A 20,920-nucleotide genomic window follows, 5' to 3' on the forward strand; every position below is an offset into this window, starting at 1 on the left:
GGAGCAGAATGACGTAAAGCACTGTTGTTGCTAGCCACACAAGGAAGGGCAATGATGTTTAGCTTTCAGCTGAACACTGTTGCTGCCAAACAAGGAGATTATTGTTGCAAAAGTCATGAATACCTCACCTACAGAATGAGAGAAGGGAAATGACCTGAATGTGGTTGGCTGGAGGCACCAGGGAGGCACAGGGCTCCATGTCAGATTGCCCGATGTCTGTACAGTGCTGGTAGTGTTAGTGATCTGACTGCAGAGGAGAGCCAGTTCAGCACCAGAACCCTTCAAAATCACCAGATTTTCATATTCAAAGTAGTCTTGAATTAGAGTGTTTGGACATCTGGCTTGATGCCAACCTTGGGTAAACTCCAGTTTGACATGGATTCTCCCTTAGACTGCTGCTCTCTAATGCTTGCATTTTAATATGCTGCTAGTGATTGCTAAATTCTGTTACTTCTTGCCCCTTGAGCTCAGATGCTAACTTTTGTTGTTTTTACAGTTGAGCCATTTGCTTTTTCTCATGTCTAGATGTTGCCTTCAGTGTAATGGTTTAATCTGAATGCAATAAACAAGTATTATTCAGACCTTTGAGTTTGTTGAGTCTGTTGCAAGTATCCTTACCAAGTCGCAAAATCTGCACCTTTAAGTAGGTGCACTGTGGCTGTTTAGTGCTGATATGATCAATCATATGCCATCACCGGAACTGTGTCTTTCTATATTTGTTTCTGACCATTCAGAAATTGTAAAATGACCTGGCACTTTTTTCAAGTTCTCATACACTTTCTCTAGTCCGTCAGGACACAACAGTACAAAAAAACTGAACCGAACATAATTTGTATAAAAAATTATGTAAATGCTGATATTTATGTGAGAACTGTTATATACTGCATTAATTCACTGTTACTGGATTGCAATAGCATAAGAGTATACTTCTTTTTCCAGTTAATGCAATAGTTGTTGCAATGTCCTGAGTTCCTGATAAAGGCAACAAGTTATGTCAACTAACCAGCTGAAACACTAATTATCACTCTTACCTTGCATTTTATGTGAACACTCAGAGCATCAGGGAATTTGAAGGCATGAAAGAAGGCATATGTGATGACTGTAGCCCTCTCATCTGCTGTACGTGCCTTCAAAAATCTTGAAATCATTTTTGGCCTAAGTACACACCCATGTTCATCTGAGAGCTGAATAACATGGCCTCCTCCATCTGATGCTACACAGGACTTCACCCTCATATCAAATTCACCTAAAAAAATGCAAAAACAATATATCAGGTTGAACTACAAAACTGTGATGCATTTTATTATGTAAGAGCATAAACAGTCTAATAAATGTCAAGAATTATAACATTCTTGAAAAATATTATATCAGTATCCAAAACTATGCAAGCCACTTTACTGTATGCAGCTGAGGATACTTTAGGAACCACTATTGAATCCTTCCTTATCTATTCCTTTTGTGAGTGGTGTGCATGCAGGTAGAACTGCTGTTGGTATGCTTCTGTATGAGTCTGAATGTGTCTGATTTTGTTGTCATTCTGTGAGATACATGTGGAAGTAATGTCACCTGACCTTTCTTGGGATGTACATTCTTGGATTTTAATGGGAGTCATCCATTGAATCTCAGCCTGGTGCCTGCTTTTCCTACTATTAGTTTTATGTGAAAATTACTGTTGTATTAAAACTATGTGCCAGACCACAACTTTAAGTACATCCCCACCATCACTATCGTGACCACCACAGAAACCTGTCAGTCACAAAGTTATTGTATTTGAGGTATACATTCAGCTACATAAGATTTGTTGCTTATTCCACAAATAGTAAAGTAAGTTTAAATAAGAAGTACTATAATTTGCTGTAAATACTGTAACCACTATTTCGCTTTCTGTCAGTAATAGTATGCTCTAAAAGACAATTTTCAATGGAATGGACTGTTATGTCACTGCTGTTTGACATGTAATGTTGTGTGTAGATGTATTAATTTTTGAGGAAACTGTAACAATGTCATCTGCCATTCCCATCTCACTTTTGCTTTTCCTATCCCTTCCAATCCCTCTGCAAACCAAATAAACTGCTATGAAGTCTCAATTTCTTGTTCAGTTTGGTAACTGCTATTAGCCTCTCAGTTTTTTTTATTTTCTACTATTTGAAAGACAAATTAACTGTTTACTCAAAATGCCAGTTAGCTGTTTTCTTGGTTTCTGTATGATTTATCTGCTGATAATGGAAAATTTGTGGGGATATAATGATTGAAGATGGATACCATAAATAACAATAAATTGAAGCTGTGAATAAGCTATAGCAGTAGTTATGCAGCTATTTATTTCTTTTTAAATTATCTTACTAACACAATATACAACTAAAGTATGCTCACCTCTATAATCGTTTATAGCCACAACAAGTGTTAGTGTTGATCCTAATGGAACAATACCACTTACAGGTGGTGCCCAAGGACCCTTTCCATGCTGTATTTCCATCCAGCAGTCAACATTGTCCCCTAAAAACACATTATAGAAACAATTTTTCGAAGACACTTATGCACTATATTAAGGATATAATTCTATATATAATATAATATGGTCAGTCTATAGGTGGTAGTCATTAAGTTTTAATCACCACCTTGGAAAAATGAAGTTCTGGTACACACGGGACCCTTGCCTCAGAACTGTAGCACACTGCCAGAGGAGACAAATCACAATGATATGGATTGTATCATTTTCCTTTGGCCATTCTGGCAGTGTTTTATGGTTACGGTACTATCGCGTGGGGATTACAGTATGCACCAGGACTGTAAACATGTACCAAAAAATGTAATATGTAACTGTATTTGAATTCAGACTGTATAACTAGCACTTGTAATATATGAATATTGCAGGTATTTTTTATTTTATTTTACAAAACATACAAAAAAATATAATGAGATTTTATCAGGCATATATTGTTGTTGTACACTGTATGGCTAAACGTCTGTGGACATCGCAGAACTTAGAAAGCTATTGCAGTCTTTTCAGAATTCACAGTCTGGCCATCCATATTTATTATATTTAGATTAAAGTTCAGTCTTGATCACGTTATGTCTGTTTTAATGAGTAACCAGTTTCAGTTTTTTCTATAAAACCATCATCAGACCCATTGGCTCCCTTGGGTTGGTAGGTGGAGCTCTCCTTGCTGCTGTGCAGTCAACTGATCAGTTGACTGCACAGCAGCAAGGAGAGCTCCACCTGCCAACCCAAGGGAGCCAATGGGTCTGATGATGGTTTTATAGAAAAAACCGAAACCGGTTACTCATTAAAACAGACATAACGTGATCAAGACTGAACTTTAATCTAAATATAACAATTAATTGATCACTGTATTCCAAAAATGTTTACCAAAATTATCCATATTTATATTTTCTGTGATTCCCCTAAATCACATTTGAAACAAACATGGCTGATTTCTTTTCCCATCCTTTTGCAGCTTCAGCTTGTGCTCCATCTCTGATGATGTTGTCATGAATGATACATTAACTAACCCCCTTTTCTTTTCCTAAATCACACTGTACCACACAGTTCTCAAACGTCCTTGTCAAGCTATGACAACTTTTTACAAGTGGAGTACAGAGATCAGTGTCATTCAAAGACTTTGTTTTCATGATTGCGCTGCTGCTCAGAACCACTACAGTGAAAGTGCACGTGGAGTCAACTGTGTCCTTGGTCTGCGGAGCAGTGGAACTATCCAGCGTGACACTCAAGTGGAAAAGTGTAGAGTTGGTGAACACCTGATGAATGGTATTTACCCAAGAGTGTTAATAGCAGCAGTAAAATTCAGTATAGATTGTGTGGGACTGTTCTTTCAAGTTTATGTCCAGACCACTAATTTCAATAAATGGCAAAATGATGCAAGTGTCCATAAAAAAACATTTTAGATAATGCTTCCAGCACTATTTCAGGAGTTTGTCTGTTCAGTATCAGCAAGATAACGCTCTTGTCTGCAAAGCTATGACTGTTGTGTCATGGTTTGAACTACGTCGGGAGGATGTGTTTGATTTGTTCATTCAAAGATATTGAATCAATCTGAATCAGGCAAAATAATAGGGGTCTACAGTCCCAAACATGTCACACTTTTGTGATTAACTAGAATGTTGCTTGCTTGCCAAATCAGTTGGCTACAAAATCTGACAATTATTGACCATATTTCAGCAAGAAAGGACACAATTAAACTTATACCATTTTAGTGGGGCTACCCAAATTATTGAATTTGCTGTAAGAGCAGCAAAGAAGGTCCCACACATTATTGTTCACGTGTACTTTATTTCAGACGATGCAGCTGCTACAAATCTATAATGGACCAGCAGAAAAGCCATTTGCAAAAAGAACTAATTCAGTGTTATGTGAATTCGAGAGAAGTTTATTTAAATATTTAGTATCAGGAACAACGTTTTACCTAATACTGAGCATTCTAGGGCTCAGTTCATGATTTACCACTATCAGAAAAATGTCCTCTGTCTATAGATTTCGAACAATGTGATGAATCATATGCACAGCCTTCACTCGAAGTCACATTAGTAGTTTGTATGGCTAGTATTAGACCAGCTTCACTGACATGTTTTTTTAAGAACAGGTTAGGCCATTCACTGAATAGGTAAACAAAATGAATAATACAAGATTAAGGATAGACCAGCAGTAAAAATTTCTAATTTATGATAATTAAAATGGCTTTTTCATTCATATGTGAAAGTAATTGCATGGCATGTGATTATTTCAGCTCCTCAAAACTTAAATTACACATGTGCATGGTAGTAACATTTAAGAGCTGAATCTGAAATTTCTCATGCAGTTACTTAAATTGCAAGAGAGTGAGTATTTTTCTTACAGGCTACAGGTGATTGGTGTGATTTCAATAAGATATGGAAATAGATTTGGAAATAAATGGTAATTTATGCCACTGATATCTCTTGGCCAATGGACGACTACCTATCTCTTGGATTCAAAAAAGGTGAGGGATGAGCTCAACTGAGTAATGGCTCGCTCAAGCATAATGCTCTGAAATGAGGAGCAATGCAAACAGACAGACACTGTTATCACACTTCATATAAAAATAATTCCATCTTAGAAAATTTTGTGAAGAAAGAGAAACATTTTGTGGTAGTATTAGACTGCTTAATTGATCATATATGCAGCAGACAGATATTACTTTTATTAGTAACTGTGTACTCTTGTGTCTGATGTTTCAATTTAAATATAATCTTTATTTTCACTTTTGTTATTCTTCAGAAGGGAATGTTTATATAAATAACTTTATTGAGTATGAGTGAATTATGACAGTAAGTGCCACCTACCACGAAAGTCAAGCTGGATGACATCAAGGTCAGCGATGACCATAGGTGGTTTGGATGCTGTCTTCTCGTAGTCATTGAACCACTCACAGCGCAGACGCTTAGCTTCATCCCACACCTGAGGGCAGAGCATCAATGTGGTTTAGAACAAGAGTTATTCAGGGAAGTGTTCTACTTACATTTTAGTCTCCAATAAAGAGTGAAAATAAGAATTTAAGATCTTTAAGTTAACATGCTATTAACAAAATTGTGGTTAGGTAACAAGCTCTATTTTCACTGAAGAGGTGGAAGTAAATCAGTTGTTAACCCAAATGTTACAACTAACACACCACTGCTTTAATTGGCATAATGTTTTCCCTTTTCCTATCAAAAATTAATGTAGCGAAGGTAGAGAAATCTTAATACAGAAAGTTCCCATTCCAAAGTTATTATGTCAAAATGATAAATAGTTTGTAGGAGTCCATCCAACATGCAAGAGCACATTGTGAAGGGTTGGTGGAGTTAAACAAAGAAATAAGCATTTATGTGTTTGATAGCTGCTTAGCCTAAGTGCATAAACTGGGGAATTGCACAGTGCAACAGGATCATCCTCCTATTTCAACAGTTGTAATAATTCTTTTGACAAGTTTGATGCCAGACTCCATCTGTTTCTATGTTGTCTAACCTCAGACATTTCAACATATGTACTAAACCGAATATATACATAACCTATTTTACATATTCTAATTTGTGTCCACCTTTACAGTTTGTCATTTTTACTGCCAAGCTAACTGTGTGGTTTCTGTAGAACTTTTTTTGCCTATTTTTCTATAATCTCTTCATTTTGTACATTTTCTGTCCGCTTAATTCTACCACCCATATTTCAGATGTTTGCAGTTATTCTTCACATTTTTTGCTGCTTTTCACATTTTACTCCCAAATTTGGTGTATGGTGTCAGAAACTTCTTCCTCAACTCCAAGCCAATATCTGATGCTGGTAGAGCTTTTTAACTGTAGAAAGTTTTTTGTGCCAATATGTTTTTGATATCTTATCTCCATTGAACATTTTTTAATACTGTTTCTCAGAAAGATGATATTTTTTTTCCATTTCTTCCAACAGTTCCTTCCCAAGTTTCAATGTTTAGCAATCACAGTTCTCACTTGTGCTATTCTTCAACATTTTTGTTTTAGTTTTGTTTGTCCTTCATTCAGATTCTGTGGTAAATACATTGTTCATTCTATTCCACTGTATTTGTATGTCCCTCTTGATTACAGCCCAAAGAACCTTGTCTTATGCACACTGTAACATTGGTGTTAATTTCTATTGCACTTATTTTCCTGTTTGGACATTCTGATTCATTTCATTTATTGTTTCTTAAGTATAACAGTTAAATGATAGCAGAGATAACCTTTAACTACAGAAACTGGTTTGTCTCAATATTCTCTTTAATAATGGAACTTTGCTTCTTAAATACAGCATGTCACTCCTCTGTCTCTCTCTCTCTATTTCAACAATATTCTACAGTTGTTGAAGGTCCATTTACATGGAATTAAGGCTAGTCTCACTGAACGTTCATTTCAAGGTCCTGGATGAAAACTGCAATGCCCACTCATCATTTTCTGTTGTTTTAAGGTCCACACAGCCGAAATGATGTTAAAATTGAAATGTTCAGAGCAGTTTGAAGGCCAAAGAATATTTATCCAACATGTATCAGTTTGTCATTCACAGCCCTACTGTGTTCCTATGAGATGTCGGACATTATTGTGCATCTGCACTAAGAAAAATTTGATTTCTGGTACATTAGGGCACTGAGATAACTCTGTGGTGACAGATGATAATTTGTGCTGGTCCAGGATTCAAAACCATATTTCCTAGTTTTTGTCAGCACTCACCTTAACTGCTTCAGCTATCCGAGCACCTTCCCCATACCACCCAAATCTCCAAATGCCCCTGTCCATTATTTCTCTTCACTTGCACCCCTACTGTATTCCTGCAAGAGGTTGTACATTATTGTGCAGCTGCATTGAAAGCACACAGAACTGTCACAACAATTTGACCACTGCCTATGTTTGATGTCAACATGCTATAACCACTCAAAGGTGGCAGAACTATCAGTGGATGGTATATAAAACGTGTCAGGGATATGTGGAAAACAGTGCAGTCATCGTCATACTGCAGAAATGGGGTGATTTATGTGATGTCCAAACAGGTATGATCGTTGGGTATAAGGCCAAGGGTGGGAGCATTTCGAAAATGGCTAATTCTATAAACTGTTCACGTGCTACGTTGAAAACTGGGGCTATGAAAAACCAGCACCTCGGCAACTGTGGTGCACCAGGCAACTGTGGTGCACCACAGGCCACTGATGACAGAAGTGAATGTCAGCTGTGGAAATGTGTACAGTCGCGTAGACACGCAACTGTTGAGCAGCTGACCACCCAGATGAATGAAGGGGCTTTCAACTGTTTCTCCTCAGTGACTGTTCAGTGAACATTACTGCTAATCAGTCTCTGCAGCAGGTGCCTGGTACATGCAGCCATGCTGACTGCTTTTCATCAGCAACAAAGGCTGGAATTTGCACACCAGTATCACAACAGTACATTTGCTGAATGGCAACAACTAGCCTTTCCAGATGAATCACATTTTATTTTCCATCAGCGTTAAATGTCCACAAGCGAACATCCCGCAACAGTCGTCGGAATGGCTCAAGCCGGAGGAGGGAGTGTTATGATTTGCTGAATGTTTTCATGGCATTCCCTGGATGATCCCGTCACTCTGGAAGGCACAGTGGATCACACAAGTGTGCATCTGTCATTGGGGACTGTGTCTACTCCTACATGAAGTTTAGTTTTCTTTTGCACGAGGGCATCTGCCAGCAGGAAAATGCAGGACTGTCAGTTTGGTATCTGACCACTGTCTGGGGGATCTCCAGACACCTCTTCACTGGTCATCAGGGCTCAGTTTGAAGTGCGACTCATCACTTACGGCAATTCTTCTTCAGTCAATGAGATTACAGACCGAAGACGTGTGTGGAGACAACTCTGAACTGTTGTGGGATGCAGGCGTGACTGTCGTCCTAAATATAGCCAGACAACCACGAGTGATGGTCTGGGTTTCGTTTCTTTTCGTAGCAGAACGCCTTTGGTCGTTATCCTCAGAAACCTTTCAAGACAGCGACAGCAGTACGTCGACAATATTCTACATCCCGTTTTGTTCACCTTCATGGAAAACCATCGTTGGTTTACATTTCAGCAAAATAATGCCCGCCTGCACGAGGCGTGAGTTTTTACTGATAGTCTTGGCACATGCAAAACCGTATCTTTGCCAGTGAGGTCGCCAGATCTCTCCCAAGCTGAGAATGTTTGGAAAATTGTGGGTAGGTCTCTCCAACCAGCTCGAGATTTTGACGATCTAACGCGCAAATTGGACAGAATTTGGAACAATATCTCTCAGGAAAACAACCAACGACTCTATCAGTCGGTGCCAAGCCAAATAACTGATTGCATAAGGGCCAGAGGTGGACCAACGCATTTTTGACATGCTCATTGTGAAGTTATTTCTCTTGAATAAATCATACAATGTTTATGAAATTGTAATGATTTGTTTATCTGTAATTGTTGGTCACATCTAGCAATTGCACTCCCATTCGGATAATTCCTTCGTGGTGCGTCGTTTTCTTTGTCTTACAGTGTATTTGATAACCTTGTATTCTGAAAATTACTGACGTAATGGCCTGATTGTTTTAAACATGGATGAACGATGTAGTATATGACCACTGTAAATTACAAACTAGCAGAGTAACAAATTGACAACTATAGCAAACAGTCCAAAAAAAAAAAAAAAAAAAAAAAAAAAATTATAGGTGTGGGGAACTTGAGCACCCTCTGTTCTAAAGGCACCTTTGGTGAGTGATATAAGTGAGTAATCCCTTACGCACCTCGAGCAGGTCCTTGTCGTACTGCACGACGACTGTGTTCTCATAGAACTGGCCGTGCAGGTCTGGCTTGGTGCCGCAGCGCTCGTACGCGATGCGGAACGAGAAGAAGGTCTTGCCAGTGGAGGGCGGCACGTAGACGCAGCGCGGGTCTGCGTACTGCCCCTTGGACGACACGATGCCCTCGAACGGCTGCGTGAAGGACAGGTGCACGTCCATGTGGTCCTTGCCGCACATCACCTCCAGCGACTGGATGGCCGGCATGCCCTCCGGCCTCTCCAGCGGCCACAGGTCCGAGCTCGCCTGTGCGCCCTGCAGCACCCAATCAGAAACTTACACATATATTACTTGAAAAGGCGCTCTAAACAGCGCATTACAGGTATCTATGTTATCAATACGTACAATAAAATGGATGTACGTATATATGACTATGCTCTATATCTCCTCGGAAACACTCGACCGATTTCACCCGAACTTGGTTCACATCTCACTAACTGTCTGGAAAGAATCACTGTTTGGGTAAGAACCACCTAAGATCAGAGTGGTGGGGGTGAAAGAGAATCCATTATTTGTCAAATCTTAGCGACTTGCAACAAAGTTTACACATAATTTCAAGCCTTTACGAAACTTTTTCACGCTGACGACCCCCACAGTAATACTGCTACATGTAGCATGACGTTTTAATTTATTACTTCTTCATTACTAACTGTATTCGCTACGGATTTTACAAACAGTATTCAAATATACTACCGAATATATCTGCAAAATTATATCACCGTTCGACATATAACTCAGGAGACATGAAGTCAAATACTGTGATGCGTGAAAAACTGCTGCATCGTGTATGTTTTAATCTATTACTTCTTTACCACTATCTCTATTCGTGACAGAGTTCGCAGACTGTATCCACGTATGCCCGCCGAATGTACCTAAAAAATATATACCATTGGTCGAACACTGTTCAGGAGATATGTCACAAACACTGAAATGGATGGAAAATTGCCGCATCATGCATGACTTTTTCATTTGTTACTCCTTTGCTACTAACTGTTTTCACAAAAACTGGATGTACCTACAAAATTATGTCATTGTATGACACATAGTGCACGAGGTACTGAGTCATAAACATTGAGCTGCGTGTAAAGGAAACTGCAGGGCGAAATTCGGTTAAGATACAGGTGAAACGTGTGTACAAAAACGTGTGAAATTTGGTAAATACACTACTGGCTATTAAAATTGTTACACCAAGAAGAAATGCAGATGATAAACGGATATTCATTGGACAAATATATTATACTAGAATTGACGTGTGATTACATTTTTTCGCAATTTGGGTGCATAGATCCTGAAAAATCAGTATCCAGAACAACCACCTCCGGCCGTAATAACGCCCTTGATATGCCTGGGCATTGAGTCAAACAGAGCTTGGATGGCGTGTACAGGTACAGTTGCCCATGTAGCTTCAACACGATACCACAGTTCATCAAGAGTAGTGACTGGCGTATTGTGACGAGCCAGCTGCTCGGCCACCATTGACCAGACGTTTTAAAAATTGGTGATAGATATGGAGAATGTGCTTACATGAGGCATCACAACGACGTTTCCACCAGGCAACGCCGGTCAACTACTGTTTGTGTATGAGAAATCGGTTGGAAACTTTCCTCATGTCAGCACGTTGTTGGTGTCGCCACCGGTGCCAACCTTGTGTGAATGCTCTGAAAAGCTAATCATTCGCATATCACAGCATCTTCTTCCTGTCTGTTAAATTTCGCGTCTGTAGCACGTCATCTTCGTGGTGTAGCAATTTTAATGGCGAGTAGTGTATATGTGAAATGTTTTTGACATTTGCGTACGTGGGCAAAGCCAAGAGCAAAAGCTCATCCTAAACCCCTAGAACGATTTCAACCAAATATGGTACAGATATTAGTTAACACTCTGGAAAGAAATACCCTGGGAGTAAGAACCACCACCCTCCTACTCGGTCGAGCGTGATTGAGAAGAAGAGAGGAGGAGGAGATGGAATTAGGGGGCAGGGGAAGATGGACACAGAGAGGGGGAAGGAGGAGGTCGACTAATAGAAGACTGGAGCATATATATAACCGGCCAACGGTGGGTGCTCAACTAGTGTTAAACTATTTTGACAATATTAGCAGTAGCTTATTTTTTAAAAGAGGAACAGTGTTGCAAATGTGCCATTACAGCGTGTTCTGAAGTACCCGCCTTCGTAGCGAATGTCGCTGATGAGCGCCTGCACGATGGTGCCCAACTCTGAGGTAGCATGTCCGATATTTGAGGTGGAGGAAATTTTCGTCATTAGTATTTTGGCTTGTGAGGGAAGGAGATGCGGTGGTGGGAAGGTCCTGATCATCAAACCATCGCCGAAAAAGGCGAAAACCCAGCAGTCACCAGACAAGTTGATGTTGGGTGTTTTTTTGGGACTGCCATGGTGTGGTGCCAACGGATTATGTTCGTAATGGGCTAATCGGCACAGCAGCATACTACTGAAATCTCCAGACGTAGTAAGGGAGACTGCTAAGACGACGTGTGGTAGGAAGCTCTCTGAGTGGGTGTACTATCAAATTTTGTTTCACCCCCATGTTCTCCTGACAAGACATCCATTGACTTCTTCCTCTTTCCTCGCATGAAGAAACCATTGTGTTGCTGGCTTTTAGAGAATTACGAAGAGATGATTATCGAGGTGAAATGTTTTAAAATTTGTCTGTCGAGTCATCCGCCGTTGGGAAAATGTCTCATTGAGGGACGTCAGTGTAGAGAAGGGCCAGCACCGTCACCAAGTTCCACGGCCGCAGTTTGATTTTTACAAGATGATAACTGAAACTTTGGTTACCCCTTCTGCAACAAATAATTCAGTATAATACTTAACAACATAAAATCTTATAGAGAAACATTTGAAGCTCTGCTCTGCCATCGAATGATCTTATAGAGGGCATTATTCGGTTATGTGCCTGATGATCTGTAGTTCTCGGCAATCACAAGATGGGGATGGTTTCTTAACACATCTGTGTAAAAAAATTATGCGCGTCTGTCTTGGGTTCTAATTCTGTTTCGCAGTAAACATATTTTGCTTGACAAGTCAGATCCCAGTGGTTGACAACTGGCATACTATTATTTTGTTGTTCAGTCCCATTAGATGAAGAAATTGGCACAGGAGAGGAAATCCATGGCGAACCGCACCACATCGATCATGAAACCGACTTTTTTTTAAGTGGAAGATTTGACAGGGGAGTCATTGTAACGAAACAAAAATTTAACTGCCGTAGATGCTCCTGTAGAGGGTTTTTACGAAAGATTGGTTTCCGAATGTATCACCGCTGGAATTCAGCAAAATATTGCAGAACACTGCAGTCACACAGAGAAACGTATAAATATTTCGTTGTACGTGCTTATTGTTTTCGTCCTTCCTGATTTTGTAGGTTTCAGTCTATAATTGACCTCACCACTCAATCGACCTACTATCTTCACATAAATCTGTTGTAAGGCATTTTTGATGGGAACTCTTAGTTTTGGCAATGGTAATAGTGTTAAATATAATGCTACACGAAAATCAATGTTTGAAGATTCATGAACTTCGAGATGAAAGCTGGATGGAGCATGATTAAGTTGGTATATGAAGTTCACTCTGGAAATCTCTAGCTTTGACATGAATCTGCTTGCCGGCCGGAGTGGCCGTGCGGTTTAAGGCGCTACAGTCTGGAGCCGAACGACCGCTACGGTCGCAGGTTCGAATCCTGCCTCGGGCATGGATGTGTGTGATGTCCTTAGGTTAGTTAGGTTTAATTAGTTCTATGTTCTAGCCGACTGATGACCTCAGAAGTTAAGTCGCTTAGTGCTCAGAGCCATTTGAATCTGCTTTGCTGCAAGTCCAGATATATGTGTCCTGCAAAGGTTCCACGAAGGCAAATGTGTCTGTAAACCTTGCATTGTGAGGTCACATGGAACACATTAGCTCTTGGTGAGCTCAAACAAATTTTTTCCCCCTAAAATCCTTTACTCCTACGTAGTGGAGTTGCACTAGCAATAAACTGAAAGTCGCTCATTTGAGTGCCAGAGCGTTAGCTATTGTACATGCTGATATTCATACTTCAGCGTTTCTATAAAATATTCTAAATCGTCGATTGTGGAATGTTTAGCTTTCCGAGATCATTGTGTCGGTTCACCATTCTGGCTGCGTAGGAAATGCATCTTCGTTCGTTCAACTGTTTTTTTCAGTCACTGTTGGTTGACCCGTTGATTTCCCCTTGCAGAGGGATCCTGTGGCTGTAAATTATTACCATTGGCAAATAGAGATGAGACTCAAAGCATCTTCGTGAAACGTTCGTTCCGATGCGTCGCTGAACTATTGTGTTAGACTGAACATCGGTCAAAGACCTTCAAACGTCTACACACACTGAATTAAATAAACTGAAATAATTTGAATCAGTGATGTTAAATGATATCAGTGAAATCCACCGATAAATGCTTGACGTGCAATGTAGCGAACATGTGAGGAATGAAAAATTTTCCAGAACTAAATATTATTCAAAATAATTTTTATTTATTCTTCAGTCTCAGTTGCACATTTTAATTACTTGATATGTTTCGATAATTCTGGATCATATGCACTCTTTACAATACTCAGATATCAGTTTCTGAACAGACATGACGGTGCAACAACTTAGATCTGAAGATGATCGAGAGTGATCGAAACATATCGTGTAATTACAAATGTACAACTGATACTGAAGAATAAATGAGCATTATTTTAACTATCAATACAGTCACTGTCTCTCTCGAGACGAACATGTGGGCTATAGTGAAAATATTTTTCATTCGTAAAATAGCAATTCGTCCGATGACTCTAAGAGATATGATGACCAATTTATTTCACGACAAGCTTCAGCTTGTATGCCACTCTCAAATGGTTCTGCAATATCATATTAGTACGTGAATACTTAAAATGCGGTTCATATAATTCCCAAAAAAACTTTTTCGCCTGTGTAACTGTGCCTCACGTTGTTTTGTAGACAAACGTTTAAGTCATTGTTGGAACCTTTACAAAACAACATGATGGCGTAATCTTATACCGGGGAAAGTTTTGTGAAGATGATAAAGGCTGCAAAGGACTACCCTCGAACAATTCATATGTCTTTTATACTGTTTCAGTCATCAGTCTGAAGATCGAATTGATGCAGCTCTTCATGCAAGTCCAGCTTTACAACTGTTTTCATATCTACACAGCTACTGCGTTCTATGTTCATTTTAATCTTCTTACAGCATTAAAGCCTTGAGGTTCTCTCTACACTTTTCACCTTCCACTCTTCCTTCTGCAACCAAATTAATTTCGAGGCGTCGGGATGTCTCCTGCCAACGTGTCCCTTCTTTAGAATCATATTAAACTTAATTGGAGTGATTTAGGACAGCGCGTAATCTAAAATGGAACCACAATGGGCCAAAAAAATTTACTCCGTCAAACTTCAAGACTGCAGAACCACCCGGGAAAGACGTAAGTATCGAAATAGATGTTGGAATAAAAGGAACCTCATATCTTTACAGTTGAGTGCCGAAATCAGTGTTCCGAAAATGCAATTCTACTGTGAAAATATAACTGCAGAAGTTGGTTCTTGACAGGAAAAAGAACCAAGAAGTTCATGTCAACGTGCAGGATATCTCAAATAGTACGCAAAAACTTCGATGTGCTGTTGCACTCAAATAAATTAAGATATTCACACCTTGATTGGCTTGTGTGACGACACACAAACTCACAAAGTTTTGAAACTTCCTGGCAGATTAAAACTGTGTGCGCCGACCGAGACTCGAACTCGGGACCTTTGCCTTTCGCGGGCAAGTGCTCTACCATCTGAGCTACCGAAGCACGACTCACGCCCGGCCCTCACAGCTTTACTTCTGCCAGTATCTCGTCTCCTACCTTCCAAACATTACAGAAGCTCTCCTGCGAACCTTGCAGAACTAGCACTCCTGAAAGAAAGGATATTGCGGAGTGTGCGCTGATATGAAAACTTCGCTGCAAAGTGAAAATCTCATTCTGGAAACATCCCCCAGGCTGTGGCTAAGCCATGTCACCGCAATATCCTTTCTTTCAGGAGTCTTAGTTCTGCAAGGTTCGCAGGAGAGCTTCTGTAAAGTTTGGAAGGTAGGAGACGAGATACTGGCAGAAGTAAAGCTGTGAGGGCCGAGCGTGAGTCGTGCTTCGGTAGCTCAGATGGTAGAGCACTTGTCCGGGAAAGGCAAAGGTCCCGAGTTCGAGTCTCGGTCGGCGCAGACAGTTTTAATCTGCCAGGAAGTTTCATATCAGCGCACACTCCGCTGCAGAGTGAAAATCTCATTCTGGTCACAAAGTTTTGTTTGTGTATGTTTCAAGTGATGATGATGATGTTGGGGTTGTGGGGCGCTCAACGGCGTGGTTATCAGCGCCCGTACAATTATCCAATCTTTGCTCAGTCCAATTTCGCCACTTTCCTGGATGATTATGAAATGATGAGGACAACACAAACACCCAGTCATCTCGAGGCAGGTGAAAATCCCTGACCCCGCCGGGAATCGAACCCGGGACCCCGTGCTCGGGAAGCGAGAACGCTACCGCGAGACCACGAGCGGCGGACGTGTATGTTTCAGATTGTCGTGGGAGAAGCATAATGACAACGGCTCAAGAAAGGGCTCAGTGTGTAGAATGGTTTATTCATACCAAATCGAACATGCTGATTCAAAGGCACTTCTAACCACGCTGTAGGAAGCACTAACCCTCGCGAACGTCGGTACGTCGCTGGTACAGGAATTACATGCAGACGGGAAGTGTTGATGTGGATCATCATACTGGACGATCTGGAAGAAGTGAAGTCGACACAGAACGTTCATAGCAGAAGTCTGCTCGGAGGGCATCGCAGGAGCTGCAAATCCCTCTTGCGACCATGCACCGGGTCCTTCGGAAACGTTTACAGAAGTATCTACGTCTACGTCTACATCTACATCTATACTCCTCAAGCCACCCAACGGTGTGTGGCGGAGGGCACTTTACGTGCCGCTGTCTTCCATACTGTCTGCAACTGTTGCACGCGTTGAAACCAGACGGCAAGCCACAACGTAAGCAGTTCGCTGTGGACGTTCTTCACCGTTTAGAGGATGTTGGAAATTTTCTAACCAGTCTAGCTTTTTCTGACAAAGTAATTTTCCACGTGTGTAGGAAAGTAAACTGGGGCACGACCAATCCGCATACTGTGACGGAAGAGGTACATGGCAACCCAAAAATGAATGTGTGGTGTTGTTTTATGGTCTATCATTTTCTTCTCAGAAAAAACCGTTAATTGTAACAACTACCTTGATATGCTGGAGCTGTTTGCGCTGCCGCAACTGGCTGACCACCAAGACAGTCGTGCCAAGACAGTCGTTTTCCAACGAGATGGTGCACCGCCACAAAGGAGTAAGGTTGTGCGGATGTTCTAGACCAGATGTTTCTAGATCGCTGGATTGAGAGGGGTGGTCCGATTCCTTGGCCTCTTAGGTCGCCTGGCATCACACACACGGACTTCTTTCTACGGAGGTATGTGAAGGACAGCGTCTACTAAACGCCTGTCAACCACATCAACGATTTAAAGAACCGAGTCGTTGCTGCCATTGCCAAAGATGATGCGGATACGTTGCGCCGAGTGTGGATAGAGCCTGAATAAAGACTAGATGTTACGCGTGTCACGTAAGGCGCATATGTTGAAATTGATTGAATAGCATAAAAACTTTGTGAGATTGTGTGCCACATAAGTCAAACATAGTGTGAATATCTTAATTAGTTTGGATGCTATAATACATTAAATTTGTACCGTACCTCTAGAGACACCAGGTATCTCTCGAAATGGACAGCGAGTCTGCAACAAAGCAGTTAGTTATGTGGCACATTATGTGGTGTTAATTTATTATGTAATTAACGCATGATAAATAAACAAACATCGTCTCGATCACAACTTTTTATGTACTGACAACCGGTTTCAATCTGCGTTGCAGATCATTTTCGGGTCTGTGACTCACGCGACGTTAACGAACTGCTCTTTGTGGCGCCAGACCTGAAGGTGATATACAACGCAGAATGAAACCGGTTGTCGGTATATAAAAAGTTGAGATCCGGACGGTATTTGTTCATTTATTATAAGGGAAGGGCACAGTTCCCAAGACATGGCGTCATTTATGAAGATTGTTAAATATGCGTTTACTGAGTAGGTGACACCGATGAATAACATTATTCTCTGTGTTATAGGTTGTGTGATTTCAGCAAGTCGAACAATAATGGTATGTTACTCATCCCAATAACAAGTCGAAATGATTTTCCTCTAGAGTCAAATACGTGGAAACGGTCGAGAGGTCGTCTAGCTGACAAAACGTTCGCATCAATTTTTCAATGTTTGTATGACCATGCGTCGTCTGAGGGACATGAACGACCTTGAATCGTTTCACGGAGAAGAATAACCTGGGCGGCTGCGGGTGTTCGTACACCATCTCTGGAACTACATGTTCCACACTATATGAGACCGATGTCAGTGCAAGCTACAGAAACTAGTGACAAGACAATTGACTGTTTTTAACAATCGATTGGTCAGTCGATTATTTGGCTGGTCTTAAAAAATTAGTATCTGGTGCTGCACTGTTAATTTGTGCATATATAAATGAAAAATCACTTTTTAATACGTTTTTTAGGTCGGTTTCTTGTCTGTTTTTTTTTTTTGCTACAAATTTTTAAATTTATTTAAAGCTACTTTCCTATTAAACTAGAGACTTGAAACTTGTAACATAGCTCAGAACTGGATGACACTGTAATATTAACTCCCATTGAGTCTGGGTGTGCGGCGGAGGGTGCTTTGTCTTTCGGTCTGCCAGTCTCTGTGTGTTCGGTATAAATTTTGCAATTGATTTTAAGCTAACATCCTCATAAGTTATAGATCTAAAGCTTTCAACTCAGCTCAGAACTGGATGACTGCAATATTTACTCGCTGCCTTTTCTAGCGTGTGGCGGAGAGTAGGTACTTGGTGTACCACTGCTATTTCCCTGATTTCCTGTTCCAGTCGCGAATGTTTCGCACTTAAGAACTACAGCTGCAAAGCTTCCTTGTCAGCTCGATTCTCCTCAGTTTTTACATTCGTGGTCTTCTTGCTAGATATGCCAACGCGGAAGCACTACATTGGTTGACTTATTTGAAGAGAAACTGAAATAAACCTGAAGTTTACCACTCGTCCTGCTGTAATCTCATCAAAACGGTTGAAATCAACTGAAAAATTTCATGCACACAAGACTAAAAAGTAGAAAATAACTATTTAAATAGAAAAACTTTTTAATGTATCGCGGTTTTAAAACGGACTGGTAAATATTAAATTATCTCTCCTAGCCCCATTAGGCTTCCTAATGCCATACAGATAGTCCTGAAAATTTGTGCTTGTAAATTTTTAATAGTTTTGACACTACTGTGAAACTGAAAACGTGGTGACGCAGTTTTCTGTACAAAATATTTTCTTTCCACACAAACAAATGGCTGGAAATTCAAATGATTTTGCATTTGTGGACATCATCACACATTTCTTATAAAACGGAAAGCAAACTGTAGCTAAAATGAGGCAAGGTTCCATTCTTCTTCAAGAGAACCATTGCGTCCACCTTTGCACCCCAACTAGGGCTGCAGTACGTCCGGATTTCCCGGGATTGGTCCTAGTTTTAAAGGCGTACAGAAGTGTGCTGGAGGGATTTTTATACAAGTGTCCGGGGTAAACCTGAACCTTTATTTGTGACTGACGAAATTCGATTGATTGGAATAAACCTGCTCTCCTATGCGGAAACAGCATGTTCCAAAATTGTCTTTACAACTTCGATTACGTATATTTTAGAAATGGGAATAGGTAGAAAGGTCTGATTTGTGGCGTAATGTTCACACACGCCTAAAGCTTTTCTCTTCTTCTTGTTTTCCGATGTTAGTTATTGACTGACCATCAAAAAAATGGTTCAAATGGCTCTGAGCACTATGGGACTTAACTTCTGAGGTCATCAGTCTCCTAGAACTTAGAACTACTTAACCCTAACTAACCTAAGGACGTCACACACATCCATGCCCGAGGCAGGATTCGAACCTGCGACCGTAACGGTCGTGCGGTCCAGACTGTAGCGCCTAGAACCTCTCGGCCACCCAGGCCGGCGAATGACCATCCTACGACAGTTGACACAGTGTGGGTAATGATTTGTACAGACCAGATCTGTCACCCAGGTCTTGCGGAATCCCTTTACATTTTTTCTTTGGGCAGGACTTGCACGAACTGTGAGCCCGTATCAGAACAGCACTTTAATGAGGACATCCTAGGCCGGACATGGAATTGGAATATCGCTTAGATAACATGACTGCTACAGACGGCGCATCCATTAAAGGTGACCATCCGACTCTCCGCCTCCACTTTCTTCGTGACAGTCACGATTTTTCTAGCTCTGTCCCAATTTTTTCAGAAGTAAGTCGGGAAACTTATTAGCCCCAGATTTAGCAATTATGAAACCATTTACCCTGACTTGTATGTTCATTTCACCTGTATCGGTATGCTGTTACTGAAAGGGTATTATCCCTAATGAGTAACGTATGGAGTAGTGACAAAACACGGCTTGTTGTAGAAACTACGAAAGCAATGTTAGTGACTGGAGTGATTTACTATGAAATTTGAGTTTAATGTTTTCATAAGGTTGTTGAAGAATACAGACATGATGAATATACAGCACAGATGAATCCCGTATGTCTGCTCGCACTTCTTCATCTTAGAAGGTATTAATAAAATATAAATTAATGTACTTTTTGTAACAAGTTAAAGTGTTAGTTCGCGTTTATTACATTCAATTAAGACTTTTTTTGCAATATCAGAATTTTTTGTGTGTCTCGAATTTAGCTCTAGAAAATATGGTCACCCTAAGACACTGAACTCTGTTAAACGGCCAATAGAACCTTATGTATGTATGTATGAACATTATGCCGAAAACCGCGCTTTTGTACCTATCCCCATTTCTGAAATATATGAGATTAAAGTTGTAAGGACAATTTTGGAGCACCCTGTATTTTTCATACTATTTTAATGAGACAATGAGAGTCGGCCGGTGTGGCCGTGCGGTTCTAGGCGCTTCAGTCTGGAACCGCGTGACCGCTACGGTCGCCGGTTCGAGTCCTGCCTCGGGCATGGATGTGTGTGATGTCCTTCGGTTGGTTAGGTTTAAGTAGTTCTAAGTTCTAGGGGACTGATGACCACAATGTTAAATCCCATAGTGCTCAGAGCCATTTTTGAGACAATGAGAAGCTGTCACAATGGGCGGTCGCATATACCGCGACGCCACCCTACCCGCCAGAAAACTAAATATCTTAAATGTCATATGTAATTTGGCTTCAACTCATTGAGCTGTATAAAACTGATTTCATTTGCGTTCATATTCCTTACCGCAAATTAGTACTACGTCTGAACATGAACGTTTCTATAACGCGCTTTCACAAATCCTTGTCACTCTCATGAGGTCGGATCGAGGCGTTCGCCCGCTGGCGTTGTCGGCACTGAAACGCAAGCGAGAACACATTCCCCCTTTTCTCGCGCAACATCGTGGCCTCGAGCAACTTATCGTCTACAGACTGGTTGTGTTAGAGAAAATAAACCGATTTGACCCACATGTCGGGGGTTTTCGA

The 20,920-nt window shown here is 40.7% G+C and overlaps 1 protein-coding gene across 1 annotated transcript in view; it reads right to left on the bottom strand.

Moving 5' to 3' along the window:
* Nucleotides 1–20,920, bottom strand: part of LOC126484065 (uncharacterized) — a 479,398-nt gene that overhangs the window by 5,460 nt on the left and 453,018 nt on the right. Inside the window, exons 4-7 of the mRNA XM_050107429.1 lie at nt 9,234–9,542; nt 5,320–5,434; nt 2,374–2,496; nt 1,032–1,246 (exon numbers count right to left, since the gene is read on the bottom strand). Of these exons, the coding sequence (XP_049963386.1) occupies nt 1,032–1,246; nt 2,374–2,496; nt 5,320–5,434; nt 9,234–9,542 (762 nt within the window). The remainder of the gene's footprint in view (nt 1–1,031; nt 1,247–2,373; nt 2,497–5,319; nt 5,435–9,233; nt 9,543–20,920) is intronic.

This window comes from Schistocerca serialis, chromosome 1 (genome assembly GCF_023864345.2).
Source record: "Schistocerca serialis cubense isolate TAMUIC-IGC-003099 chromosome 1, iqSchSeri2.2, whole genome shotgun sequence".
NCBI lineage: Eukaryota > Metazoa > Arthropoda > Insecta > Orthoptera > Acrididae > Schistocerca > Schistocerca serialis.